This window comes from Pyrus communis, chromosome 12 (assembly GCF_041283825.1).
Source record: "Pyrus communis isolate YQ-2024b chromosome 12, ASM4128382v1, whole genome shotgun sequence".
NCBI lineage: Eukaryota > Viridiplantae > Streptophyta > Magnoliopsida > Rosales > Rosaceae > Pyrus > Pyrus communis.
In genome coordinates this window covers 8,017,494-8,045,330 of record NC_142576.1, presented here as the reverse complement: position 1 = coordinate 8,045,330, position 27,837 = coordinate 8,017,494, and the positions used below count along the sequence as shown (strand labels likewise).

The window sequence follows — 27,837 nt, the reverse complement described above, 5'->3', positions numbered from 1 at the left end:
ACACTCAAGAACCCCCAACAATTCCAAGAAGAGGAAGATCTAACATGCTCTATTAGTCTCACAAGTCTAGGCAGTTAACACCCAACTTGAACCCATCTTTGGCTTCATTGAGCAGGATGCTAAATAAGTTGACTTCCCACATGACGATGTCCTAGTGATATCTGTCCAACTAGCCCACGCTATAATTGACAGAATGATGGTTGACAACGGAAGTGCGGTCAAGCTACTTCAATTATTAATAATTCAGAAGATGGTGGCCTGGAAAGCACAATCATAAGCTGAGTGGAGGTACTTACCGGATTCAACATACACATCTCGACTGCTATTGATTACATTACACTTGATGTAAGAACACCGCCAGTTGTCTCAAAGTTGACGTTAGATGTCATAACCTCTGCTAAGTATCAAAAGATTAGATTTGGCATCCCAGGAGGAGGAGTCAGAAAAACCAAGTTTGACAAAGCCACATCTTGACGATTCACTGTGCAAGTACGAAAGAAGTCAAAGAAGAAGTATTTTACCCCCTAGAGGTTACCAAAGTTCAAAGGGACGACGAAGCTACCAAATAGCAATTAAAGCAAACGGATCAAGAAAATGATGTCCAAGTCAACACACTAGCAGATAAAATGGGATGGAATCCTGAAGAGGATGTTGAGCACATCATTCTTGATTGACGGTAGCTGGAGAAGAATGTTTGAATTAAAGCAAAAATCGACAAGCTACTGAAGGTCGAGTTCATAGAAGAGATAACACACTCAACATGGTTTGCTAACGTCTTGCTAGTAATGAAGAAAGAGAAGAGCAAATGGAGAGTTTGCGTAGACTACACTGACCTCAACAAAGCAAGCCCAAAAGATCTTTATTTGGTTCCTCGAATCGATTTACTAGTAGATTCAACTTCCAGGAACCAATTGCTTAGTTTTTTGGATAGATACTCCAACTACAATCAAATTGCCTTACATAAGCCTGACAAGGAGAAAACCACATCCATGATCAAGCGAGGCACATACTACTACAAAGTCATGCCTTTTGGCCTCAAGAACGCGGGAGCTACTTACCAATGACTGGAAAACATGATGTTTAATAAGCAAGAGTAACCATGGAGGTCTACGTCGACGACATCATGGTGAATGGCAAGTAATAGTGAGACCACATCGGCAAACTGGCGGAAACTTTCAACATTCTTAAAGAATACAAGATGAAGCTCAATCCCACCAAATGCACGTTTGAAGTATCTTTAGGCAGATTCTTAGGGTACCATATAATCAACGAGGAATCGAAGCACATCCTAAGCAGATTCGAGCAATCCTAGAAATGAAGTCTCCAACTACCCTGAAGGAGATCCAAAGCTTCACCGAACGAGAAGCCGCGCTCAACTGCTTCCTCTCGTGACCCACTAATCGATGCAATCCTATATGGTCTAGACTTTTCTTAACGAGTAATGAAATAGGCATTGGAACTTGGCTAATACGGCTTAGTTTACCAACCTTGCACGATGATAAAGGCCTAAGCCTTGGCATATTTCATAGCAGAATTCAAGCCTAGCTGAGGCGATGTAGCAACGTGGCTCAACGATGCCTCTGAGGTAACCGTGCAGGCTATAAAGGCTTCTGGCATTTGCATGTTGATGATGCATCCAACTATAAGGGCTCAAGAGTAGGCTTGTTCATTACCCCAGATGGTTTGATGATTGAGCAGGCGATCACTCTAGGCTTCAAGGCATCTAACAACGAAGCAAAGTACGAAAGCAACTTGAGGCGTTTCAGACTTACACCTTCCCTCAAGTTGTGTAGGTAGATAACACCCACGCGGATGCACTAACCGGCTTAGGCTCTACCCTCGACCATTAACTTAAACGTTCTATTCCAATGGAGTATCTGGAAAAGTTAAGTGTAGAGGCGAAGCCAGCAGCTGAAGTGTCATAATTTAGTACAACTCTGAACTGGCAAAGTCCTATTAAGAAAGCTTAAAGGCAGCACGCTACTACATATGGAATGACATTCTCATCCGAATATCCTACCCTGAACCACATCTCTGCTGCCTAGTGCCCCCCGACGACCTAAAGGCTCTAAGTTCAATCTACGAAGGATTTTGTGAAAATCACTCTAGAGGTTGATCCTTAAAATTTAAGACTTTTAATGCAGGCTACTACTAGCCTACTATGTATCAAGATGCAAAAGAGTTAATGCAAAAGTGTGACAGCTACCAACACTACAAGCTGGTACTAGCACTGCTTGCCAGCGAACTACACTCGCAAATGAGTCATTTTCAGTTCATGTGGAGGAACATCATCTGTCGATTTGGCATCCCTCAAGCTATTGTAATAGATAAGGCCCACAATTCATAAGCAAAAATTTGGCGAAGTTTTTCCAGAAATATGGCATCAAGCAGCACATGTGTACGCCGAGGTATCCCAAGGCAACGGGTAGGCCGAGGCATCTAATAAGACACCTCGACTGCCTCAGGAAATCGCTATTAGACAAGAAGAGAAAGTGGCTAAACGAACTTCCTGGTGTTCCATGGGCGTATCGCACAACCAAATGACTAGCAACCGGTAAAACTACTTTCTCCTTGGCATTCAATTCAAAAGCAATCATCCCTCCTAATGTCATGGTGTCGAGCATCAACACTCTACTATAATAAAATGACCACAAAATTAGACCTGGCAGAGGAAAAACGCAAGAAGGTGACTCGCGTCGCATGCTACCAGCAGCAGCTCATCTCCAACTATAATAAGACGACAAATTTAGCAGTTCCAGCCTGAAACTTGATCCTCAGAAAGGCCATCATCACCGCTCGATAGGAATGATCCAAAACGATGAATCCCGTATTTTGTTTTCATTACCTAGACCCCCTCCAGGCCTATCAAAGTTCAAAGACTCAATCAACTCGACAAACAAGACCTCACGGGCCAATGATTATCCAGTTGTTATGCAATTTCTACCTTTTAGCAAAGTTGACACATTTCTTTAATGATCAAAGAAGTCATTCACAAGCCTGGCTCGAGTGTATGCTTACAACAACTGATCACTCATGCTTCTCATTGAAGATCCTGCCCTTTCTTGGACTTATCGTAGGAATTGTACCCCCTAGGGACCAACCATACTCTCCAGTGCAAGAGGGTACACTAATTTCTCGACACCCATCTGGGTCTACTATCTAGTGCGAGAGGGTACACTATACACTCCGAGTATCTAGACGCGGATGGGTATCTTAGTATTGGTTTGGTATTGAGGTGATTCTGAAAAAAGCTGGTATCAAAAAAAGCTGGGAGCTGTTTTTGTGTTTGGTAAACATTCAGTTTCAGCTTTTTTTCACAGTTTTGGGTGAAAAAAAAGCCAAAAACAAGAAGCTGCAAAACCCAGCTTTGAAAAACTGGCCTTTTTTCACATCTGTTTTACATAAAAGTTTACCAAATACTATAATACTGCTTTTTTTTTTTTCAAAAGCACTTTTACAAAAAAATTTACCAAACACTCTGCTGCTTTATTTCACAGCTGCTTATTTTCACAGCACAGTAGAAACAACTTTTTTTCAAAGCACAGCAATACCAAACCAGCCCTTAGTGTAACTAAGTGCATGATGACCTGTGTCAGGATCCCTAGAATTAGCCACAATGGTCATTTTCAAGGCTTAGCTAACTGAAGGATTTTTGGTATTTAGCTTAATTCGCGTGGAATCGGGCCGAAGAGATGAAGGAGGCACATTACGCAGTACGCCTTAAAGATGGCTGCCCTGGAACCCTAAAGTTGCTACCGAGTGCATTAAGGTAGCCTACGATTTCCTAAAGACTGCCTATGGCTTGCCCTTCGAGCAATTAGTCGCATTAAACTTATACAACTGCATATTTTTATGAAAAGTTAAACAATTAGCGTGCACATACGAAGCTCTATCCACTATCGACATGCTACGCAGCAGATAAGCTTCATCTCTGCTAAGGAATGAATGATCACTCAGATCTACACTGATTCATAAAGGGTTGTGATACTTGCTACGCAACCCACATAATTGGTTACATAAAGTGGAAAGTGTTCTCTCGGACCGTTGCCCATAAAATTCCATACAACCACATATTTTTAATACAAAAGGTTAGCAAATTTTATTCCCCATAAATCTTTAGTATGTAGTGATGTAGGCCACATAGCTCAAAGGATTGAAGAAAGTCAAAGCTAACTGCCAAGTGGTCACGCGGATTAGTCTACTTCTGTAAGTAAGGTGTCCGGTTGCCGACCATATAGCTAATAACTTTGCAAAAGTTCTACACCAAAACCAACAGTGAGGTATTCGGCTACTGACCATATAGTTATCTGTTTAGTAGAATAGATTGGGCGTAAACAAAAAAAAAAAAAAAGCAAATATGAAGAGAAACAAAGGAAACAAGTTTATTAAATTTTCTAACTTGATAAACAAAGAGCAAAGACCGATGGAGTTCAAGAAAAAAGAAAAAGCAACAAGGAAAATAAAGAAAATCCTAAGGGCTACCTAGAAGAATACTCTTCAGTAGTTTGGACATCTCACGATTACTCGGTTGCCAGACCTTTAGCAGCTGCCACACTCTCAGCAATGGCATCATTCAACGCTTCACCCTTGGCTACCCCAACCTAGGCACCAACTTCTTTAACTACTTCACCAATGAAAGCCTCGAAAGTAAAGGCAAGCAAGTCTTCCAAAGAAATAGAGAAGGTTTTGAAGTCTTTCCCATCAAACTCAAAGTTAAACGCCCTACCAAAGAGATGATCTACATAACCCAACTTGTAGAAATTGGCCTGACACTGAACAAGCAAAGCCTTGAGTCCAACCTTCTCACTCTTCAACTGTTCCGACTTTTCAAGTAGACTAACATGGACATTCTATCGAAGAGATGATCTACATAACCCAACTTGTAAAAATCGGCCTAACATTGAACAAATGAAGCCTCGAGTCTAACCTTTTCACTCTTCAACTACTCAATTTCCTCAAGTAGACTAACACGGAGGCACTACAACTCATCCATTTCCTTATTTAGACTTTCGTTGATCTGCAACACACCTTGGAGTTCCAATACTTGGGGTTCAAGCGTATCGACTGTCTTCTGGAAGTTGATTACTTGATTATAAGCAGCAATAAACTCTTCATCCTTTACAAAAGCAATTGAACGAAGTCCCGAAATGGCACGCTCAAGATCTTGAATCTGAGGTATGTAAGGACCAATCTCCTTCTTTACACTTTCATACTTAACTTGGATCACGTCAAGCCTAGCCTTCAAGTCATCGATCTCTTGGTGAGCAGGCCCAAGCTGTAACGTAAGGGCAAAGATATTGGACCCATTGAAAGCAACGAGTTTAGACTCCAACTTTTTGATCTTCTCAGTAGAAGAATAAGCTTCAGCTGCCATAGTCGATGCCATTTCCTTTGCAGCCTTGGTATTCTCTTAGTTAAGGAGCATAGACTCAGCTGTCAGAATTGTTGTTTTTGCATCATAGTAAGCATAGCAGTCTTCCTATATTGGGTCATATGCTTCACAAAGGAACTTGGGCAAACAATCCCTTTTACGCCCTCAACAAGTTTAGCACATGTATTCATGTCTTCAAGCAGATTAGGTTTCAAAAGTGCACAGATTTCAGCAGATTTTCTAGAAACAGGCTTGGTGGATTTTCTCATAGCTACCGATGCGAGCAGACTCTTCTTTCTCAACAGGCGAACCAGTCTCAACAGCAAGAAAAACAGGCCCAAGCGCCACTTTAGCAGCAGAGTCCACCTTATCGCTCTTCGTAGTAGCAAGTCTCTCCAAAGGTAAACCAGACTTAGCTAAGGTAAACCAGACTTAACTCCTAACGGACGTCTTGGTATAGACTTCGGTATTGGGGGCATAATGAAACCTCTTACGATGAATAATCTTATCAGCAATTATACAAGCCATATTCAGCATGGAAAATGTCACAAGCTAATATCTACCAGCCTCATCTTTCTTCCCCTTGGAAGAAGTCAAGTTAATCATAAGCTTTACGACAGCAGATGGACCTTTATAAGCAGCGGAGGAAGTTTTCAATTTTTTCTTAACTGCCATTTTTTAAGCAGACGGGGAAGATCTCTTTCTTCCACCTTCATTCACAACGGGTCCACGACAGTGATCAGACGAGCCAATGCCTCAGCCTTGAACCGTTTTATCTCCTCTCTCGGGGGTAGTTCATATTTCTCCTGGTGAAGAAGACTAAGTAACTAATGCTATTCACGGTACTCAACAGAAATGCCCAGGGCGACTTGCACCTTCTTCATATTCGACGAAGTCCTTAGAGTTGAGCCAAACTTCAAATCTACACAAATAGAGGTGGACATTCAATGAATAAGCCAAAAGTAACTCAGTAAAAGCACAAAGCAGCTTAAAAACTAAGCAATTCACTTACTGGTGGTGAAAATCGTTGGAGCGTGCAGCTCAAGGAAAGAGTTAAACTTTCATTTTACACTTATCTCCAAGGTGTCTTTGGCCAAGTCATGATCATTTTTTTTGCTCAAGAGATCAAACAGGTTATGATGAAACCTCGACTTTCCACGAGCCAAGCCCCATGACCTAGCTTTCTCAGCTTAACTAGGCAGTAGTAAGCTCAGCCCATACTGGCTTTTCCCTAATTTTTCTCTCTCAAACCAGCAGGCAAGAAGCCTACATACCTAATATTCCAACAACCCATGAAGCCCACGACCTCGTCATTTTTCACAATCGCCAACTTGGCCCGCGTTAGGTCTAAAAGCCTAAAGGGCTTGAGCCATGTGGCTCGCCCATCAGTGCACCCCAGCACTTCAAGCCGTAGCCCTTGGTTTCAGCAAAGTCAAATAGCCCAAGTCGTGGCTTTTGCTACACCACTTCCTTGGCCTATGCCAAGCTGACTCTTGGCCCTTGCTAGCCGAATGCTGCACCATCTCGACGACTGGCCTACGGCAGCACCACCTAATAATAAGATAAAAAAAATTAAGTTTTTCATACCTTGGTACAGCGCGGAGAAGATAAAGAAATCAACGGAAGATAGTTCTTTGCACAGGCAAGCAAAGAAGAATGCTAGGGGAGGTGTGAGAACCCATTTTTGGTTAGGTTTATGTGAAGTTTTAAAATTAGGAAGTGGGATCCTTCCCCACTGTCATCAATCCGCCTCTCCCATTTTTAGTTGGCCTTCTGTCTTTTTCTACAAACATCATCATGACCCTTTTATCTTTTCAACAACAATCATCACATCTTCTCATTCACTCACGCCACCTTCCCTTCCTTTTCACCCATTTTCTGCCATCTCACTCCCACTCATAAATTTTATTATATTTTTAATCTCTTTCCTCTCCCTACACTTCTCATTCTCTAGGCTCATTTTTATCACTCTCTCATTCTATTTACATTTCTCTCACTTCTCTCCTTCCCTCAAACTCTCTCCCTTCCTCTGCACGCATGATGTGAAATATTCTAACACTCAAATTAAAGCCCTATGATTGTAGTATATGAAAGTAGGGATTGTTTTAGGCCGGGGATTAAAAGGGATGCTAATCTACTCAATTTAAACTTTAAATCACTAAACCAGACTCAATAACGGAAAACTAGACTTAGAAACACTTAACTAGACACTAAAAACTCAAAACACACTAAACAGACTTTAAACAGTACAATACTAGCAAATAAACTCAAAACAGACTTTAAGGAGTTATTTGGACGAAATTTAGACTAGTAAGACTCAAAATACTAAATTGGACAGATTCAAACACGTTTCTAACTAATCTAACACACTTAATTAAAGGGGGGGGGGGGATTGCTTTGGATGAAATTAATGTAAAAACAAGAAGATTGTAAACTTAAACTAAGTTGCATGAAATTGGGGTGAATTGATGGGTGATAGGCTAACTAGAGGGTCCTTCTCCACACATGATACACTTGCATACAAATTGATTTCCAGTTGTTTTTCCAATAAACCATGAACCTCAACGTCCCAGATTAACCGTGAACATCACTAATTAACCCTCAGATTTTCCTTAAGTCATTGAATTGGATGGGATACACATCAGCAACCAAATTATTCTTCAATAGCTCTCTACATGAACAACATAATAGAGATATAATCAAAGATCATTAAGCTTTGTGAAAATCATAAGCATTGACAAGGCATTCGTAACTATGAACAACATGATACTCCTACCAGGAATTTACTTAACACGATCGTGACTAGCAACCTCCACTACTTATGAATATAAGTTCATAACGATTAGGTGAAACTCCCTTATATTCTAGTATCAAATTCATGCATGCAAACTAAGTAGGCCTCCTTAATCAACATACAAGAATAAGTTCTTAATCAAACAGTTAAGTAAATTGCATTCATGATTTATGAAATCACAACTGGAAGTAATCAATTCATATTGCAAATATAATCATGGTTTTGAATTCACCTCTAACTAAAACAAATTTAGTTCCTCATGTTCGCAAAACAAAGATAATTAAATTTAAACATTGAAAACAAAGATAGAATACACCTAGAAACGCTCCAACAATCCAACGTCTTGAATGGCAAGCACGGCTCCAGGTGGATCCTCCTTCCTTCCTTGCTGCGGCACAATGGGGATTTTCTGAATTTAGGCTCTTGAGGTGTGGTGACCTGATGGTAGAGGGTGGTGATTGAATTATACGGCATAGACATATATTTATAGGCTTAGGTGCGGCACAAAAGTAGCTTAGGAAAAGGATTTTAACACTTCAAATCCATAAGGAAAAGGTCATCTATATGGTAGAAACCAAAGAGGAAAATGAGAGAAAGGTGCGGCAGGTTCCTAGGGGGAAAAGGTTTACTTGTTTGCATGATTTTAAGACTCCTTAAATTAGATGGGAAGTGGTTTAATGTGATAAGGAATCCTCCTTACAGCTGGAGATAAGGTAAGATAGGATTAGGATTAGGATAAGATAAGATAAGATAAGGTTTGGATAAGATAAGGTAATTTGGATAATGTTCCTTCTTTGTAGCTGATTCATTATCTTCAATGCTTCCAAATTTGTTTCTCCAGATATTAAGCACATTCCTAGCCTCTCTTGATCTTCAAATTCGTCCATCCACCTTGCGCCATACTTATGCTATCCATTCTAAGCCCAAAACTGCTCTAAAATGCTCCAAAATGCTCTTTCTTGCCAACTTTGCCATTTGAACCTACAAACATACGAAAATAGCTTAAATCACTATAATAAATAGAAATTAACTATGTAAATGCAAGAAAACAAGCTAACTAAGTTGCATAAATATGCTCCTATCAACGCTGAGAGCTCTGAGAGCCCCAAAAACAAGGAGTTGTTACTCCATTTGGTTCGTATTCATCCTGGAACATCCGTTAAAATTAGGGGTTTGGTGTGTGGAGATTGTTAATAGGGTTATCTTGTCAAAGCTTGGAATATCAAGGTGAGTGGTTTATGTAATGTGTTGCAAATTATACTTATTTTCAAATATCTCTATTTCAAGTCAAGTATGTTGGATTTGTGGAAATACTTTCAGAATTATTAATATAGTGATATGTGGATATTTGGAATTGTTCATGGAGCATGAGAACTTGAGTGTTGCATTAATCTAAGGTATAAATGAAAACTGCACATGGAGACATTAGAGCAGAATGGCCAATAGGAGTCACGTGGTGAGTTACTATTTATGAAGGATATAATGAACACGTAAAGGGATTATGTGATATGGCACTACATGCATATTGATTTGATATTATTACTGTATTTTCCATAGTAACTAAAATGACATTGCTTGACTGGCATATTACATATTTTACTCACTGAGTGACTTGTTGCTCACCCTCACCCTTTATTTTACAGATGAGTTATTTGATAAGACAGGTGTTAGAGGAGTTGAGTTTGGGTTAGACAAGGGATTTAAGATTTTTCCTTATTTTTGTACTCTGTAAGGATTTTGTAATAGTTACTTAAGGATTTTGTAATAGTTACTTGTATAAAAGAAGTTCTTATTTTACGTTTTAGTTCTATATTTACTTTTATTCGTGCACCGGGCGTGGGGTCCCACTGACTCCAGGTTCGGGGTGTGACAGGAGGGGGAACAAATATCCTCTAGCTTTCTCTCTTTCTTGTAGGGATAAATAATTACCCTCCGAAGTTAATTTAATCCCCTACTTAAGGTAGGCTTAAATAAGCTTGGTGGCTATTTATTTCTCTTTCCTAGAAGAATCTAATTCCAAGTCAAAGTGAGAATTTGCATCAAATTAGGAAACAATCTTATGTTTCCCTAAGCAGTTGGAGATCTCTACACTTATTGCCATTTCCTACGAGCAACCCAGCAGGTGTGGGGCATTTGTAGAGCCAAAAATAATCCAAAAAGTTAGGGAGGCGACACGTGGACTTTTGGGTGAAAAAGACGAGACTACCCTCGAGGCACACGGGGATTCCCACACGTATGCCTTGGACAATAACAACTCAATCAATGGAGAGTCAAAGGTGATCACAATATGGAATTTATTTCATATTCCTCTCATCACTCCTTATAAATCACTTATTTTATTTTATTCAAAAGGTAACTCCCAAAACTTCCTATTTACATTAGGAATAATTGCCATGTTAATTTCAAGATATTATTTCACATAATATCTTGCAATTATTCACCCAAATTCACCATAAAGGGCCGGCTACTCCTCACCCTAAGGGTCGGCCACTCTCCTATAAATACCCCACTCATCCCACTAAAATGCTAAGTCATTTGCTACCTACAAACTCCTAAACACATTCTCTTCAGAATTATAACTTTGGCATTGGAGATTCTTTGGCCAAAGCCCCCCCACCCCCCATTCATTTTGGGTGCATGAGGCTTTTGACCTTAATCTTAGGTGTTATTATTTTGCATGTGCATTTTCGTCAAAGGAAGATTGCATCCACATACATTATTTTATCCAAGCGGTGGTGGACACTAAATTAATCTAAATGATAGGGAGGGAGATTCAAACTCTTTTTTTTTTATATTTTTAAATATAATAAATGTTGAGGGAGATTCAAACTCTTTTTGTTGTTGTTGTTGTTGTTGTTGTTATGAAGAGGGAGATGATTCAAAAATAATATAAGAATTTACAAGAGAAGGGAGTTTCAAACCCGGAATGCCTAGGTAGAAAGAATACCAACACCCTACCCACTTGGGGATGAAAATTAAAACTTAATTGGAGAAGGGTTTACACAAATTTAACCACTTAGCTATGCCTAAGTATGTCATACATGAACATGGTTAATGGTCCATCTTTGAGTAATCGAGAATCTTTTCAAGTAGTATAAACTTGGTGACTCTACCCACAAAAACAAATTTACATACATTATTAGAAAATATGTACCAACAAAACCGTTTAACAATTTTTAATTAAAATTTGAATTCGAGGGTAACCAAGGGCACTTTTGTTTGGCCTTGTTAAGTTTAATCGAACTGGACTGAATTAGATATTAGTGTAGGCATGTGTTTGTTATATGCTAGACTAAGTTTAATGGGATAAAGGAGGACTCGCATCTACTAAATTGCTCACTAGGAGGTCTTAGAGAGACCGCCAAAAAACTACGGATTGTTAATCCCGTCTCCATCGTCTGCAAGTAGCCAACCCAATCATTCTCCTTCGTAAATGAGTAGCAGCTGCAGCCTCCTTCTCTATTGACCAAATCATAAACAGTTCTCACCGATCTCCAATGTCCCGTAAAACCCAGGTTGATTTAGGGTCTCCTGCTGGGTTGACCTAAACGATGGTAAAGACGAGTCTTTTGCTATCTTAGATCACACACACACACACATCGCTCTCTCAACCTCACAAACGCTTGCTTCCACTGATTCTCCCCCATCAGTCGCGTTCTGTCATGAAAATTCAGCGAACTGTGATCTGAATCTGGTGCGACAAATAAGGTAAGCAATTAGTAGGAATTGGGGGTTTTGAAAGGTGTTTGGTTGGTGAAAAAATTAAGAAAGAAATCGAAAGAAAATGAAATGGCAATTAGGAGGAATTGGAGATTTTAAAGTGATTTTTCTGCAAATGGGAGTTCGATGAAAGCATGGTTGATGAAGGAAATTTTTTTTGAGTGTCTGAAAAGGCATTTATGTGTCTGAATTTTGAGTGTCTGAAAAGGCATTTGAGTGTCTGAATTAGCATATATGGCTTAAATAATATAATTTCAGAGTTTGTTAGTAATCCTGCTTCTTAGTTGGAACACTTCACTAAATCAGTCCAACGTAGTCTATTTTTAAGTCAATCCAACTTAGTACATGAAACTAGTCCAGTCCGAAATAATTCGATATAACAAATGCACCCTAATCGTATAATAAGGTGCCATCAAATTGTGGTTTATTACCGCTTGTTGTCGTTTTAGCATTCACTATTTTTATTTTTCGTTTAAAATTTCTAACAAGTTCTAATTGTGCATATTTTCGTACCTTTTTTTCTAAAAAAAAATGTTAAAGAGTATAAGTTTCAAATCAGTACCTAAGATTATGAACGCAAATCACTTTTTATTAGTTACAAAAATGGTTAACGGTTCTTTCATTTTTTTTTCATTAGAGTAGTCATAGCTGACTCTTTCTTTGCTTTAATGTAAGTTGTTTATGTTTCTTTTCTTCCTTGCCATGAATACTTTTCTTCCTTGTCGCATTCAAGCGTTTCTATTTGAGCTGATGGTTGTTACCAAATTGCCGCAGAAGTAAGCCAAACTTGGGCCATGAATTAAAACAATTTTCACTATAGCAAAACTTGGGCATTTTCTTCTCAACAATGACATTTGGCAAGAGTTTGTACAGGTTAAAATCTTTTGAAATCCTAAGAAATCCATAAAAATCCATGGAAATTTATAAGACAAATCCATATAAATCTACTAAAATCCATATAAAATCATAGAACTTATTAAAATCCTTTGAAATCTACTACTTATAAAATCTTTTAAAATCCTCTGAAATCCAAATTGACTACACCCCTTTAAATTCTCTATAACGTCACAGTCGATAGCTGGAAAAATACCCAATCAATTATATATAAAAGGTATCTATACTTACCTACTTATTATCTATTCTAAAGTTAAAGGGGAATTGGCACTGTTCATGACTACAGTCAATTGTTTGCCCCTCGATTTCATGCTATTTACAACAAAACCATCAAATCTGGGCTGGGCTGGGAAGGTAATTCTTAAAAGTTAGGGGGTAATTGTATCCGTAGGTTTGAGCCAAATTTGACTTTATTTACAAAATTGCCACCGCCTTTTCTTTCCCGCGTTCTCTCTACCGACTCTATCTAGCTCAGAAACCATCCATCAAATCCCCCATCCTTTCCTTTTCTCGCTCTGAGCTCATTTCCTACAACCCTAGCAAATTCGAGAGACTTCTCTCTCATTTCCTATCAAGTTCGAGAGACTTCTCTCTCCATTTCTCTCAACCTAGCCCCAGCGCTGCTCACCCCATTCCTCTTCATCATCTCAGTTAAATCCGTTGAATAATCACTGATGCACCTTCACACGAACCCATATCGAATTTTCCTCCCGCCCACGAACCAACCTCCTTTTCGTGGATCCACCGTCCTTGCAAGTCGCCGACACCCACAAATGAACTCAGATACGACCATCAAAAGTAGGGCGAAGCTCTCGAAGATGTCAGATTTGAGAAGGGAAAACGTAAAGTTTTGTACTTTAGTGTTTGATCCTGAAGTAGATTGAATTTTCCCTCTCTCCGATCAAATTCTTCTCCTTTCCAAATTTTCTGCTCAAATCTAAAAAATTCCAGGAGCGGAGCGGAATTTAAAATGCGCGAGCTCTGCTTCCAGGCCTCCCCGAAACGCTTGCAGGTCAGTCGTCCGAACCGATTTCTGAATTTTGGATGTATTGCGTTTGAAAATGCCGAAAATTAATTGTTTTGTTGGAGTCCGATTCATTTCGGAGGATCAGCGATGGTTTTTAAATTTGTATTTGTATTTGGTGCTTACTTTAAAAAATTGGAGTGAGTTTGGTGTGGATCCGAGCTAAATTAAGTAATTAACTGACTCTGCAATTTTAAAAAATTTTCATTTGAATTTTGTTTCAGCAATTTCAACTCAATTTCTATGTTTTATGAATTTTAATTTTGATTAATGCTTTTGTGGAAAGAAATTTGAATTTGAATTTGAATTTTTATGTTGTTTAATAGAAAGATAGGTGCTTGGATGGGAGTGGACGTAGGAGCAGGAAGTGTTGCGAGGAGGGGAATTAGTACCATCATCTGTTGTGTTGCAGTAGTGAAGTGATCAGACGTCGGTATGGCATCTGCTGGCCTAGGGAATGGTGGAGTTGGCAGTTCAAGGTATGTTAGACAATAAATATGGCATAAGTGATGAGCCATTTTCCCTCTCTGTAAGTGTTAACCTCACCCTGTATGGGATTATGAAAAGGAGGGGTTTTCTTTTGCTTTGCGTTGCAAGGGATAGATGGAGACTTAATTTACTATATTAGCCTTATGAGTTTACGGACCTTCTAATATTTCATAGCGGGCCTGGAATTGATTTTCCGGGAACGGGAAAGGTAATTGACTTTAGTCTCTGATTGTTTGATCATCCTCTATATATTTGATGAAGCTTGAACTAGCTTCTACCAGACAACCCCTCATTTCTTTATGGTAATTGAGATTCATCTCTAATTGTTTATTGTCTGATTAGATTATTATAATATTTGGGTTGTTGGATATGTTGGATTTGAATTGATTTTTTGTTTTCATTTTTCATGGTGATGGATTTTCGAATGAAATGCACTCAACCTGAATTCCAGTGGGTGTGGCTGAAGCAGCTGCCGGATATGACTTATGGCAGCCAAGGTTATGTAAATACTTTATTTTGTCCAACTATTGATTTGGAACAACGTTATGTAAATGCTTTTCACACACCATACTTATAACACATTAGTCCTGTATTTGAAGACTTATATACAATACTTATAATTCGGATGAAGAGATCCTGATCTTTGTTTATGGGAGTTTTCTTACGCTCTGCTTTTTGAGCGAATCTTTGTTTATCATTTTTTATCATAACACGGTCATGTGGTGTTACTGTCCGTCCTTTTAGTTGTTAAAATCTGCTTTTTTGAGTTGTACATAGAACTCTTAACGTAGAATTAGTAAAATTCAGGTGCAGAATGAACGACTAATCAATGTGAGAGAAGCTTTTAAATTTTTTGGGTTCAATTTTAAATGGGTTGTTATCAACCATTGAATTGCTTTTGGAGTTTTCATTTGATAAGAGAGATGGGGGATTCTTTTGGGCGAAACTTTTAATTCGTGAGATTTTTAGTTAGGTTGTGTTGTGGGTTTTTGCAAATTTCTACCGTGTTTATGCATGCATTTTTTGTTATAGATTTGGAAGAAAATAACATTACAGGGTGTTGAGGGTTTGTTGGTGGGGGAAGGCAGCAGCGTTAAGATTTTGCAGGTGAGATATTAGGGTGAGAGAAAAAGGGGACAAAGAGCATCGAAGACACATTTGGGATTAGGGGTAGCAAACAGGGGAAAAGAATATGACAGAGGAATGGACTATTTTTTTTCTTAACTGGCTTGGGATTTTTCTTGCCTTTGGGGTCGTCATTGGCGTCAAGCATTTGGTGTCAAGCGGTGTCTGTTTTTTCATAATTTTTATTACTAATTTTTATGTCGTTTGTGGTTTTGTATCCTAGGATTTTTGAATTTTATCGTTCATTATTGGTTTTTAAATTTTTTTTTTTTGTCTTCGTTTGTTTGTTTTATATGTTGTGTTTGTGCTGGGACACCGTTTTGCAAGTTCTCTTTCCATTGGGACCACTGCATTTTTAAAGTGTTGAGGGTGAGATTTAGATACTCAAAACACTCCATTTTTTTCCCAAATATGTGCATTTGGTTCTCTTCGGTTTTAAATGTTTAAAATTAAATGGCTGTTTGGATAAAATCGTTTATTAGTTTATCTTATGTGTTGTGATCAGGAATTCAATTGGATTGGGTAAAATGCTTTATCAATTTACGTTATAGGGAATTTTGTGTATTATGGTCTGTGAGTTTTATTGCTCATCGTTTGTTCTTTTTTCTTTGTTTGCCGGTTTCTTTTGCAGGGGATCACTACAGTTTGGGAGTCAAAATGACCACACTACCCCGTCAAGGGTTCAGATCTTGCCGTCAGGTGATATGGGGGTTGGATGGTAATTTTGTCCGTAGGGTTTCGGACGGATTGGGATGGGGTAGGGACTTTGTTCATTTAGTTTATTTCTGTGAGAGAGAGAGAGAGAGAGAGAGAGAGAGAGAGGGGGGGGGAAAGAGGGAGGGGTGAGGATGTCAATGTCGATCTTTGATTCAGTGAGTGAGAGTGTGACGGTGAAACAGAGGGGGATCATCGGGATTTCAGGGAGAAAAACACAGAGAGAGGGGTGATGGTGAACAGGCGCGAGTATGGTCCCTTAGTCCGGGATTCACTCTTCATCGTCCATACTCTATTGCATGTTCAGATAAGTGTGTTTTTCAATTACATTTTGTACTAAAATCTCTGTTTTTTTATTGTTTCTTGCATTTATATCTGCGTGAATGTGGTGATTGAAAAGCCCAAAAAAAAATTTTCCAAATCTTTTTGTACTGTTTTGTTAGGTTAGGCAGCATGGTTTTTGGTTTTTCATATTTTTATTTTTATTTTTATTTTTTTTAATCAGTTGGGGGATTTTCTGGGCGTCTATTTATTTGTTTGCCCTTTGGTTTGTTTTTCATTCTGGGTTCCCCTCTTTCATTAGAGAGTACAAAAATTCCAAAGGTAAACATCCATTCCCTTGCTTCCCTTTTCTGTCCATAACCAAGAATCGGTGAAATAAGTGTGGTTCTTGGATCTGCGGTCTGAAACAAAAAAATATGTCTATTCTCTGTTCCAGCTAATGTATCTGTGATTTCTTTGCAGGACGCTACTGCAACACTCAAGTCTGTTTGGAAAATGGAGAGCACACGACTTAAGTATCTCGGACACAAGGTAAAATGTACCCTTTACTAATGTATGCATGCATGCACTAGATCTGTGAATTTTAATTATGCATGTGCACTCTCTGTGCCAAAAGTTTTTAGATCCGAAGCGGTCATGATGCTAAGTTAGGAAGGTTAATTTTGTCCTACGGTTTTGGGACGGATTGGGATGGGTCTAGGTGGCTGTCATTCGATGAGGGTTTGGTGAATGAGAGCCATGCCGCCTTTGCACAGAGAGAGAGGGAGGGAGTAGTAGGTCATGTTTTATTGTCTTCACTGCACCATTAGTTTGATTGCCTATCCCTGTGTATTTGATATTGTCTGGAAGATCACTTCTAATTCCTATAATAATCAGATACTCAATCTTCAATCCTGCTTAGTAGCAGTGATCACCACCTGTTTCATGAAAGGTACACGTGAAATAGTTGTTAATATTTGGGAACCAACAGAGCTCCTTATTTTGGGGGTTTGTTTATGTTTTTGGCAGGAGAACGATTTGGAGCAAGTGACTCAAAAAGTTAAACTTCGATATCAAAATTAATGGAAACCCATTCGTATGATTTCTTCATCTGCAATTTTTGATTGCCCAATTGGTTGTTTCATCAATTAATTGTGTGCAAACATTTATGTGTAATTTTTTACTTCTTCCACTTAAATGGTAAGATCAAATTAAGCTAAGAACTTTGGGTTTTGTAAATGTTGTGTAATTAAATTATTCATATTATCAATTAATTTTGAGCAAACATTTCTGGGTAGTTGTTAATTTCCCTCAATATTTGATAATAATTAAATTAAAGCTAAGAACTTTGTATTTTGTTCATTACCTGCCGTATATTTTACTTGACAGAGAAAATGTACTTTCTTTGATATTATTCATGTTTTGTTTTCTTTCAGATCGCGTTGTAATGGGTCTCTTTGGAAAAACAATTCTTAAGACTAATTGTGAGGTTTGTTCTTACATGGTACATGAGTGTTTTTATAATTCTTTTGCACAGTTGTTAGTATTTGTAGTTGTGATTGGTGTTGTCCAACACGTTTGACTTGAAGAAATAAGACACTACTTTTGATAAACCATATTGAGAGCGAAGGAATCTCCTTTTGACCTGGTCATGTTGGAGTACATTTCTACTAACTTGGTACACTATGGAAATTCATGGACTCTTTACTTGCCCTTTTTTGTATGTATTTGTTAATTACATGACAAAGTTTTCGACCTATCGCATCGCGCGGGCATGAATCCTAGTACTCCTCTATTTTGAAAGGATTATTTTAACTGCCTACTTGAATTGCCTTTGAAACAAGGTCAATAAAGAGAAGCTCGAAGATAAAATTAATTATTGAGGAACCAGGAATAGGACGGATTAGTTTTATTGACCTTGTTTCAGAGGCAACTTCAAGAAGCAAATACACTAAAGTAGTAAAGTGTACAGTAAAACACCAATGCTTGTTGTAGCCCGGCCTAATCTTGTATGATTGGGTGCTAGATATCTAAATGTTCCAGCTATATGGGTAGTTTGAGGGTCTGCTCCATGGTCATATAGTAACAAGCCCAAAATCTCATACTAACTAGTTATTAAAAGAGCATTATAAACCGAAACATAGTGATTAAACTATCCAGTGACTTCAAAATAATCCGACTTTTATCAATTTTGAGCGGGCTCGTTATGCAATGATTTTTTAAGTTAAGTGTATAAAACACGAAAGAAGATTGACAAATTAACAAGCAAATAGCTAGGTCTATATTGCAAATCAGTAGATGAACATATATTACATTGACAAGCTATCAAGAAAAAGCTATACATACATATTGTTTGCACCCTTTATTTTATGCGAATACCAGTTTGCAACAGAATCCTAATTGCTTAGAGCAGTCAGCGACCGCCTGAGAGAAGTGTCGACTCAACAGAAGAAAACCCCGTCCTTGAAGAAGACGGATATGGCTTTGCAGAATCATCAAAACCTTCATGGGGCGCAAACACTAAGCCACTGGAAGGATGCGCAAGAACTGACTACTCCGGCAAAAGAATGACACAGTCCAAATACCGCACAACTTGGCGCATGCTTGGCCTATCTGAAGGATCTGAATGAGAGCATAACAACCCAAGCTTCAACACCAGTTCCACTTCCTCAGCTACGAATTCCGTGCATAACTTTCGATCTCTTACCTCAAGAATACTGTTTTTCTTCCAACAAGAAAACACCCAGTCGACCAAAATCACATCCTGAGCTGGACCTTTTAGCTCTATTGGCCTTTTTCCACAGGCAACTTCAAGCAAGAATGCCCCGAAAGCAAACACATCGGTGTGTGTTGTGGCCCGGCCTGATCTTGTATGCTCTGGAGCTAGATACCCAAGTGTTCCTACAATATGAGTAGTTTGAGGGTCTGTTCCGTGATCATATAATCTTGTTAGGCCAAAATCTCCTAGCCTAGCATTCAATTCCCCGTCTAGTAATACATTACTCGCCTTGATATCTCTATGAACCACAACTTGCTCCCATTCTTCACGAAGATATAACAACCCTGAAGCCACACCTCTGATGACTTTAAACCTTTGGCTCCAATTAAGAGTGGCCACTGGTTGGTCATAGAGATACTTGTCTAGGCTTCCGTTAGGCACGTAGTCATAGACCAAAATAAGCTCTCCTTTTCTTCTACAATATCCCAAAAGTTGTATTAAGTTTCAATGACGGTGGCGGCCAATGCTCACAATTTCTGCCATAAACTCCTTCATTCCTTGCCTCGATTCATGTGAGACCTTCTTCACTGCGACCTCAGTTTTAGAGGCAGGTAATATGCCTCTATAAACCTTACCAAATCTCCCCCTTCCCAAAAGTTTCTTTTCCTTGAACCCTTTTGTAGCAACATATAATTCTTTATATTTAAAACTTTGAGGCCCATACTCAAGCTCCCAATCTTCAAGCAGCTCTGCAAACTTCCTCTTCCTTCTTATGGCATACATAATGCCAACAATTGCTAGCAAAACCAAACTCACAGACATCACAGGCACACCGATGGTTAAAAGCTTAGATACTTTTTTACCTCCTATCCTATGCAGGTTGGGAAGTTGTGAGTGAACAAGTTCTTGAGCTTGCCCATTCATTTTAAAGCTCCAGCCCAAAACATAATGAGACGTAGGAAGAGAACCGGTGGAGGATGAGAAGCCAACGTACATGGTTTTGTGTAGGATTGGGGAAAGGTCATGTTTCAGAGATAAAAGTGGAGCATGGGGTTTACCAGCACTGACTGGAGCCAACGTGACATTGATTTGCTTCTTGGTACCATCATATTCCACCCAAACTTGCATTGCTTGACCACTGGTGAGGGACAAGTTCCGAAACCCACCATTGTTTTCAGCATAGTATCCTGCGGTAGAAGATTTCACAGAGTTCAAACCATTAATATCAATTCCTACATGGTTGTTATTGATGTCATTGAACTCGATCTGCTTGGTAGTGTCTAGCTCTACGGCAAAAATATGATTGGTGACATTGCCATTGTTGGTTCGATTGAAAAGGCCTAGGAAAGGGCTGTGTTGAGCTTGGGGAATCCCTCTTTTCAGAGCAATAACGAAGGCCATTCCATGAGCGCTCACAGTTGCAAGCACCGACCTGATAGCGAACACAAATGTCGTAGAAAATGAGAAAGCATTGGTATCAGAATATGAGTTCTTGAAGGTGACTGGGTTGGGGTAGAAGGCATGGCCCTTTATCTCTTGAGAGTCATTCGTAAGCATCAAAAGACCGTTGGGTGTGAACTGGGTTACACCGTCTAAGCTAAGATATTCTGACCGGAAACCATTGTAGATGAAGCTAACATTTTGAGCTACTGCTAGGGTTGCTTGTATGAGTATTACAAGCTTGAAAAACATGGCTGCCATTCTTAGTTCTCTCCATAACCTCTAGGAATTTTGTTATAAGAGCAACTCCAACGTGAGAGCCTTTCCCCAGACAATTCACTATTCAATCCACCTGGTGAATAGTAATTGCCCTTAATGAACAGTAATCGTCTTTTGCATCTGCATCCCTACACTAAATAACCTTGGCAATTGATAATAAAATATTAGTATTTTTTTATTTATAAAATAATACAAAATAATTTTTAATTTTTTTTCCTTTTGCCTTTTTCCTACTCCTCTTCCGTTTCAACTTTTTTCTACAACACTCTTCCTTTTCATTTTTTTTCCAGAAACTCTTCCTTTTCCTATTCCTTCTCTCTCTCTCTCTCTCTCTCTCTCTCTCTCTCTCTCTCTCTCTCTCATATAGGACCGACTCTTCCTTTTCCTATTCCTTCTCTCTCTCTCTCTCTCTCTCACACACACACACTTTTTTCCACAACACTCTTCCTTTTCATTTTTTTTCCAGAAACTCTTCCTTTTCCTATTCCTTCTCTCTCTCTCTCTCTCTCTCACACACACACACACACACACGAATCACAAAATGGACCAACGCCAAGGCATAAGCTCAGATTCCGATCCATATATCCTTCCTTTTCCTTTTCATCCTTCTTCTTATTCGAAACTGAAGCAAATCAAACAAACAAACTTTGAAATCTCAATCCCCTGGTTGAGAGGAAGTCGAATATATCCTTGCATGCATCATCAGAGCACCATTTGGGTGATCCACCATTGAAGCCGAGAGCTTCAAGCTTCCATTGCTCAAACCCAGATGAGGTTATTGCACTACTTCAATTGCTTGAGTTATTATCTGGTTTTTTATGTGTTTCAAGTTGAAATCCTTGGGTTTAGTCTTTGCCATTTGTCTGTGGGTGTATCGGCGACGAACTCCGGCGAGCCCGAGTTCTGGGTTTTCATTTTTTTAAATTTTTTATTAAATTTATATTAATATTTTATATTTATATTAATTTTATATTATGGCTGACGTCGTCCTGACGTCAGCCCACGTCACATTCCCTTCGGGCTCTCGGGCTGGCAATCCCTGCCGGGCCTGTCGCTCGGGCCTGGCCTGTCCCTCGGGCTGGCATACGCTGGACCTTATCCCCCGGCCTATTTGGCCCTGTTCCATCGCTAGTCCACCGGGTAATACACCACGGTGGAACTGCTCTAAGCAATGCAGCTTAGTTGAGCTGTCCCTTCATTGTCTCACCAATTAAATGTGTTGTCTTTGTGTAGCAGAATAAAACAGATCCCAAACTGTCCACTGCCTACCACCGTACGCAACTTCTCAACTCAAATTAATTCAGACTTTATATGTGATTGTGTAGGTGCAACCTCCAGCCATGAGAAGGTAATTCTTCACCATACAACGTAGGACCAAGATAAGACCCTAGACAGGAACAAGACTCCGTTGAACATAAAAAGAAAGGAACAAGACTCTATTGACAATAAAAAAGAAAGGAACAAGACTCCTAACTCATCTTATATAGTTACTTTTGAGAGTCGTTTTCTTGGTCACTAAGTGACTAAGGATTTATAGTCACTTATCCTTATATTTGATATTAACGATTGAAAACGCATTTACTTATTCTACATTCTTCATATCAAATCAAAAGATGACTAATGATACATTTCTTAATCGCTAGATAAAAGATAACATTTTTAAATTACTATCTCTATGATGATCAATTCCAAGCCAGTTAAGTTGGGCCTACCATGGCGGTACAATTCCTTTACTTGTGGTAACGCAAACAAAAATGAAAAACCATTCTCTCAATTTTTCTTACTTTAATATTCGTTTGTTTAAATTATTATCTATCAAAACATAAACAAAAGAAGTGCCTAGATTTCCGAGAGACATGTGAGCAACTTATTACTAACTACACCGATATTGTCTCCTAATTTGCAGGTTATCTCAAAAAAATCATAATGTAATTTGAAATTGAACCACTCAACTTAAGTCACACTTATTTTTGACAATTTTCCGACGTAGAATTCTCGTATCCTTCCACAAAAAGTTGGAAATTTCCATGTAAATTGCAAAAATCGTCAAGGAATGCTCCATTATCATCTAGATATCAGATCTCACAAAGAAATTAAGAGTTCATAAAAACTACAAGGACAGAGAGGAACCTGCATGTAGAAAAATATTTTCAGAGGAATTTTAAGGTGATCTAGCGGAAGTAGCTGGAGGCGAATTGCAAAACACACAGAAAAGCTGGCGTGTTGAAGATTGAAGAGTTCAATCCTTGTTTATTTATTTGTGTATATGATATGAGTACACCTAGCATATAATACAACTCTTCAAAGTCGATACAATCGATCATAAATGTACATTGCTAAAAGAGAGTAGAACTCCACATATATGTAGACAATCACCATCTAAGCTTCGCCGGGAAATACTTGTCAATAAGAGATAAGTAATATGGCTTAACTTTTTCGACATCAATTCGATCTTTGCTCTTGCTGCATAGGTCATATTTATTGAATATTTTGAAGCCACATGAGATTCTCGTCATCCTCCTTGTTCATCAGGTGTTTATATGCCCTTGCCTTATGGAAAGGATAAAACGAGTGATACCGGATGACGAACGAGCCAGCCTGAGGCAGTGTTGTTCCATTCTCCTTGGCGACCAAGTACATATAGTCGTCGTGCCGCCATGACATGGTCACATTTTCGAGTCCACACCCTTGTGAGTAGATTCCACATTTGGTGTTGTAGGAAGGATTGTTGTAGTCCAGTTTGTCCTTGAAATACTTGCGGTGAACAATGGAATCATCAAAAGCATATCCTAAAGGATGTGTCTCCAAGAACAGCCCATTGGGGAAGTCCTACGGATTGTGGAAGAAGAAGCACTTTTCCAAGGTCATGAATTTGAGCAGTCAAGTGTAACCGATCTTCACTAGGATAGTCTTTCCGAATTGATTCAGCAGTTTGCAACAAGTGCTCAATTTGGGTTTCATCCAAGTCAGGGTCACTGTAATCCACAACCTCGTTCAGGAGTTCACAACATTGCCATACACTCATATTGAATCGATTCAACTTTTTGTACTTCTCCCTCATCCTCTTCACGAAATTGTACATTTGACTAATGGTTACACCCGCAGAATTCCTTCATGCTTTTCTTCCTTTCGCTTTCTGCATTGTAATCTCTAAATCACCGGCCAAACGAATTAATTTCAGGGGCAACGAATGCATCGCTTGATGCTGCAATTTCTTCATTGGTACCAGAAGAAAGCTTATGGTTCTCCACTTGTGACACAAGCTCAGGCTGCTCAGTAGAGAGAGTCATCCTTGCCTCCAAAACTCAAAGCGATGTATGATTTTAAGCAAATAAAAACAATAGAAGCAGTAGCAGATAGTTAATTAGGAAGGTAACAGAGGCTGTTGGTTGTTTATGCCACACCACATTGCGAAAGTGGGTTTTTACAGTCACATTAAAAAGTTCTTTGGATGACAAAAATATCAATTTTATCCAATTAGTCCCAAAAAAAAAGTTCAAATAGTGTTGAAAGATTTAAGAGCTGTCATTGAAACAAAGTGATTAAAATCGAAGTAAAAAGCATACATATATACACCAAATAGAGTACTTCCCTGAGCCATATTTAGCCTATGCTAGAATAAAAAAAAGAGAGTAAGATTTATCAACTTTTAGATATTATATTCGAAGTTCTTTTTTTGACATTTTTGGGGTGTGAGATCAACCACCTCAGCTCTGCGATGTAAATGTGCTTCATGGAGAAATACATGTCACATGCTTTTTCAAGAAGTACTTTGACTTTTTGAAAAAATGACGTATGAGTAGAAGTACTTCTTACATAAGCAGTCACAAACTAGCTTGGAATTGTTTGCTCACCTCTTTTTTCTGGTTTTGTTTGGCCCTTTGGGTACATTAGTTTCTCTTGATTTTCAAAGGTTGTATTGTATTTCCATCATAAGTTCTTTACAATTGTACAACAATATATAAGGAGATTGACTCCTTGAATTACTCCACAACAGGTGGCTTAGGGACGACAAATAACAACTCCTTGAATTAAGGGAGTTGACAACTAAGGTTAAGAAGATTGACAGCCCAAAGATAAACCGAACTCTTAACCACCTAGGGAACAATCAATACCCATAAAGAACAAAGAAGAATAGTTGACCAATCCCCCTATTGTCTAGTGTTACCGTAAACCTACCCTAGTATTCAGGAAACCCTAATAACCATTGGACTACTTCCAATAGTTTCGTTACCTTTTATTAGCTTCGTGTTTGGTGTCTGAGTTGTATTGTTTGAATATTTGTAATGTAATTTGTTATTTTAGTGAAAAAAATAGAACGTTGATTTTAGTCCTTTTATCATATACAAATCTTTGAATCTTTTCTCTCCTTGCAGTGCAAGTTAACTGCAGTAGATTATCTCCCTAAAAGAATATCATGGTACTTATAATTTTGCATAAATTACTTTTACCCAACCAACATACGGATTGTTCCTGCATTACTTTTATATAACTAACAAGTTACAAGACTAATAGGTTACATGTAACATTCAAGGCCGCAACTATATGCGCTATGAATTCCAGTTATAGAGAGAAAAAGAAACCCTCATTGCTCGAAGTCAGCGACCACCTGAGAGTAATGTCGGCTCTGGAACATATGAAATTCCCTTGCTCGTTGACGACGGATATGACTTTACAAAATCATCGAAACCCTCATGGTGCGCAAATGTTAAGTCTCTGGCAGAAAGACAATCAAGTGGCAACTCCAGCAATGGAATGTCACCCTCCAAATACTGCACAACTTGGCGCATGCTTGGCCTGGCTGAAGGAACCGAATGAGAGCACAAAAGCCCGAGCTTGAATACCAATTCCACTTCCTCAACTATAAATTCTGTACCCAAGTTTGGATCTCTTGCCTCAAGTATATTACCTCTCTTCCAACAAGAATACACCCAATCAACCAGAATTATCTCTCGATCTTGACCTTGTGTCCCTATTGGCCTTCTTCCACAGGCAACTTCAAGCAAAAATGCACCGAAAGAAAACACATCAGCTTGTGTTGTAGCCTTGCCTGTTCTAGTATGCTCTGGAGCTAGATACCCGAGTGTTCCAACTACACGAGTAGTTTGAGGGTCCTTTCCGTGGTCATATAATCTTGCAAGCCCAAAATCTCCTAATCTACCATTCAATTCCTCATCAAGTAAAACATTACTGGCCTTCACATCTCTGTGAACCACAACTTGTTCCCATACTTCATGAAGATAAAACAACCCCGAAGCCACACCTCTGATGACTCTAAACCTCTGCCCCCAATTGAGAGTGACCACTGGTTGGTCAAAGAGGTACTTGTCCAGGCTCCCGTTAGGCATGTAATCATAGACCAAAAGCAGCTCCCCTTTTCTTCTGCAATATCCCAAGAGTGGTACTAAATTCCGGTGGCGAAGCCTGCCTATGCTAGCAATTTCTGCAACAAACTCCTTCATCCCCTGTCTTGAATCATGTGAGACCCTCTTTACCGCAATCTCAGTTTTAGAGGAAGGTAACATGCCTTTATAGACCTTACCAAATCCCCCAGTTCCCAAAAGCTCTTTTTCCTTAAACCCGTTTGTGGCTTTATGTAACTCTTTGTATTTAAACCTTTGAGGACCATATTCGAGCTCCCAATCTTCGAGAAGCTCTGCAAACTTCTTCCTCCGCCTTATGCCATAAATTAGACCTGAAATTGCTAGCAACACTAAACTCACTGACATCACAGGCACGCCAATGGCCACAAGATTAGATCTTTTTTTACCTCCTGTCTGGGGCAGCTTAGGAAGTTGTGAGAGAACGATTTCTTGAGCCTGGCCATTCGTTGCAAAGCTCCATCCTAGAAGATAATGAGAAGTGAGGAGTGAGCCAGTGGATGAGGAGATGCCAACATACATAGTCTTGTTGACGACCATGGAAAGGTCCGTCTTCAAAGACAAGAGTGGAATTTGGGGTTTATCAACAACGATTGGAGCCAAAGTGACATCGACTCTATTCTTGGCGCCATCATATTCCACCCAAACTTGCATTGGTTGACCGCTAATGAGGGTCAAGTTCTGGAACCCTCCATTGTTCTGAGCATAATATCCTGCTGGAGCTGATTTCTCAGAGTGCAAACCATTGATATCAATCCCAACATGGTTGTTGTTGATGTCACCCAATTCGATATTCTGTACGGTGTCAAGCTCTACAGCAAAAACACGATTGGTTTCATTGCCGTTGTTAGTGTCATTGAAAAGGCCTAGGTACTGGCTCGGAAAAGATCCAGGCATCCCCCTTGTTGGAGAAATGACGAAGGCAATTCCATGACCACCTGAAATTGTTACCAACTGGGATCTGATGGCAAAGACAAAGGTGGTCGAGAAGGAGAAAACGGTGGCATTGGATGAGTTCTTGAAGGTTACTAGGTAGGGGTGGAAGGCATGGCCGACTTGATAAGTATCATTTGTAAGCGCCAAAAGACCATCGGATGTGAACTTCGCCATGCCATCTAGGTTCAGATTAGCAGACCCGAAGCCATTGTAGGTGAAACTAACATTTTCAGCTGCTGCTAGGTTTACTAGTAGAAATATTACAAGCCTGAAAAACACGGCTACCATTCTTAATTCTCTGTCAAGTCCTCTGGACTTTCAGTACATATATACCTCAGTTTTAAGACTTACCACAGGTATATAAAAGCAAAATCAATGCAGCTGAGATGACAGTAGACAGATAGACCAGAATATGACAAAGGTATATATTAAAAGACTGAAGTTATGAAAATCAATGGGAGTGGGAAAGCTGCTGTAATTCTTTGGAAAAGCCCGATTCTCTTTGTCTTCGTTGTCGCTATAATTAAATATGTAGTCTTTTGTGTCCAGTGCCCTCCACCACGGGTAACTGGTCCATCCCCCCGACGAAAAGTACTTCCATACAACGTACGCACAAAACTGTTACTCGAAAGTCTTCGAGTGCTGGACTGATCATCGATTCAATTTAATACATAGAACAGACAAGACTCC

The 27,837-nt window shown here is 39.2% G+C and overlaps 2 protein-coding genes and 2 pseudogenes across 20 annotated transcripts; 1 reads left to right on the top strand and 3 right to left on the bottom strand.

Annotated features, from left to right (window-relative positions):
* The first annotated feature begins 13,261 nt into the window (after positions 1-13,261).
* LOC137740247 (uncharacterized) lies at positions 13,262-18,109 on the top strand. Of its 18 annotated transcripts, none has more exons than XM_088682016.1 (8): positions 13,263-13,621; positions 13,731-13,791; positions 14,130-14,789; positions 16,049-16,116; positions 16,876-16,944; positions 17,290-17,344; positions 17,422-17,488; positions 17,829-18,109. In XM_088682016.1, the coding sequence occupies exons 3-7, from the start codon at positions 14,699-14,701 to the stop codon at positions 17,454-17,456; spliced, it is 318 nt and encodes a 105-aa protein (XP_088538142.1). In that variant the 5' UTR covers positions 13,263-13,621; positions 13,731-13,791; positions 14,130-14,698; the 3' UTR covers positions 17,457-17,488; positions 17,829-18,109. The 18 variants fall into 18 exon arrangements, 14 of the variants coding, with proteins under 14 accessions (XP_088538137.1, XP_088538138.1, XP_088538140.1 ...); XM_088682018.1 differs by having other exon boundaries at positions 16,876-16,951; XM_088682020.1 differs by lacking the exon at positions 17,290-17,344.
* Positions 18,110-18,650: 541 nt separating this feature from the next.
* LOC137746183 (L-type lectin-domain containing receptor kinase IV.1 pseudogene) lies at positions 18,651-20,846 on the bottom strand (annotated as a pseudogene).
* Positions 20,847-23,202: 2,356 nt separating this feature from the next.
* On the bottom strand, positions 23,203-24,121 carry LOC137744171 (inositol oxygenase 1 pseudogene; annotated as a pseudogene).
* Positions 24,122-25,233: 1,112 nt separating this feature from the next.
* Positions 25,234-27,472, bottom strand: LOC137746261 (L-type lectin-domain containing receptor kinase IV.1-like). Of its 2 annotated transcripts, XM_088681006.1 has the most exons (2): positions 26,601-27,472; positions 25,234-26,525 (listed from the first exon to the last, which is right to left on the bottom strand). In XM_088681006.1, the coding sequence occupies exons 1-2, from the start codon at positions 27,433-27,435 to the stop codon at positions 25,429-25,431; spliced, it is 1,932 nt and encodes a 643-aa protein (XP_088537132.1). In that variant the 5' UTR covers positions 27,436-27,472; the 3' UTR covers positions 25,234-25,428. The 2 variants fall into 2 exon arrangements, with proteins under 2 accessions (XP_088537132.1, XP_068342436.2); XM_068486335.2 differs by having other exon boundaries at positions 25,234-27,463.
* Positions 27,473-27,837: the final 365 nt, after the last annotated feature.

What these genes read in the sequence shown, in the direction of transcription:
- LOC137746261 (XM_068486335.2), bottom strand. Translation starts at nt 27,435, where the DNA reads ATGGTAGCCGTGTTTTTCAGGCTTGTAATATTTCTACTAGTAAACCTA.
- LOC137740247 (XM_088682008.1), top strand. Translation starts at nt 14,699, where the DNA reads ATGGTGATGGATTTTCGAATGAAATGCACTCAACCTGAATTCCAGTGG. An exon ending in TATGACTTATGGCAGCCAAG is followed by an intron (nt 14,790 to 16,048) that starts GTTATGTAAATA and finishes TTTCTTTTGCAG; the next exon opens with GGGATCACTACAGTTTGGGA. An exon ending in TTAAGTATCTCGGACACAAG is followed by an intron (nt 16,945 to 17,289) that starts GTAAAATGTACC and finishes TATAATAATCAG; the next exon opens with ATACTCAATCTTCAATCCTG.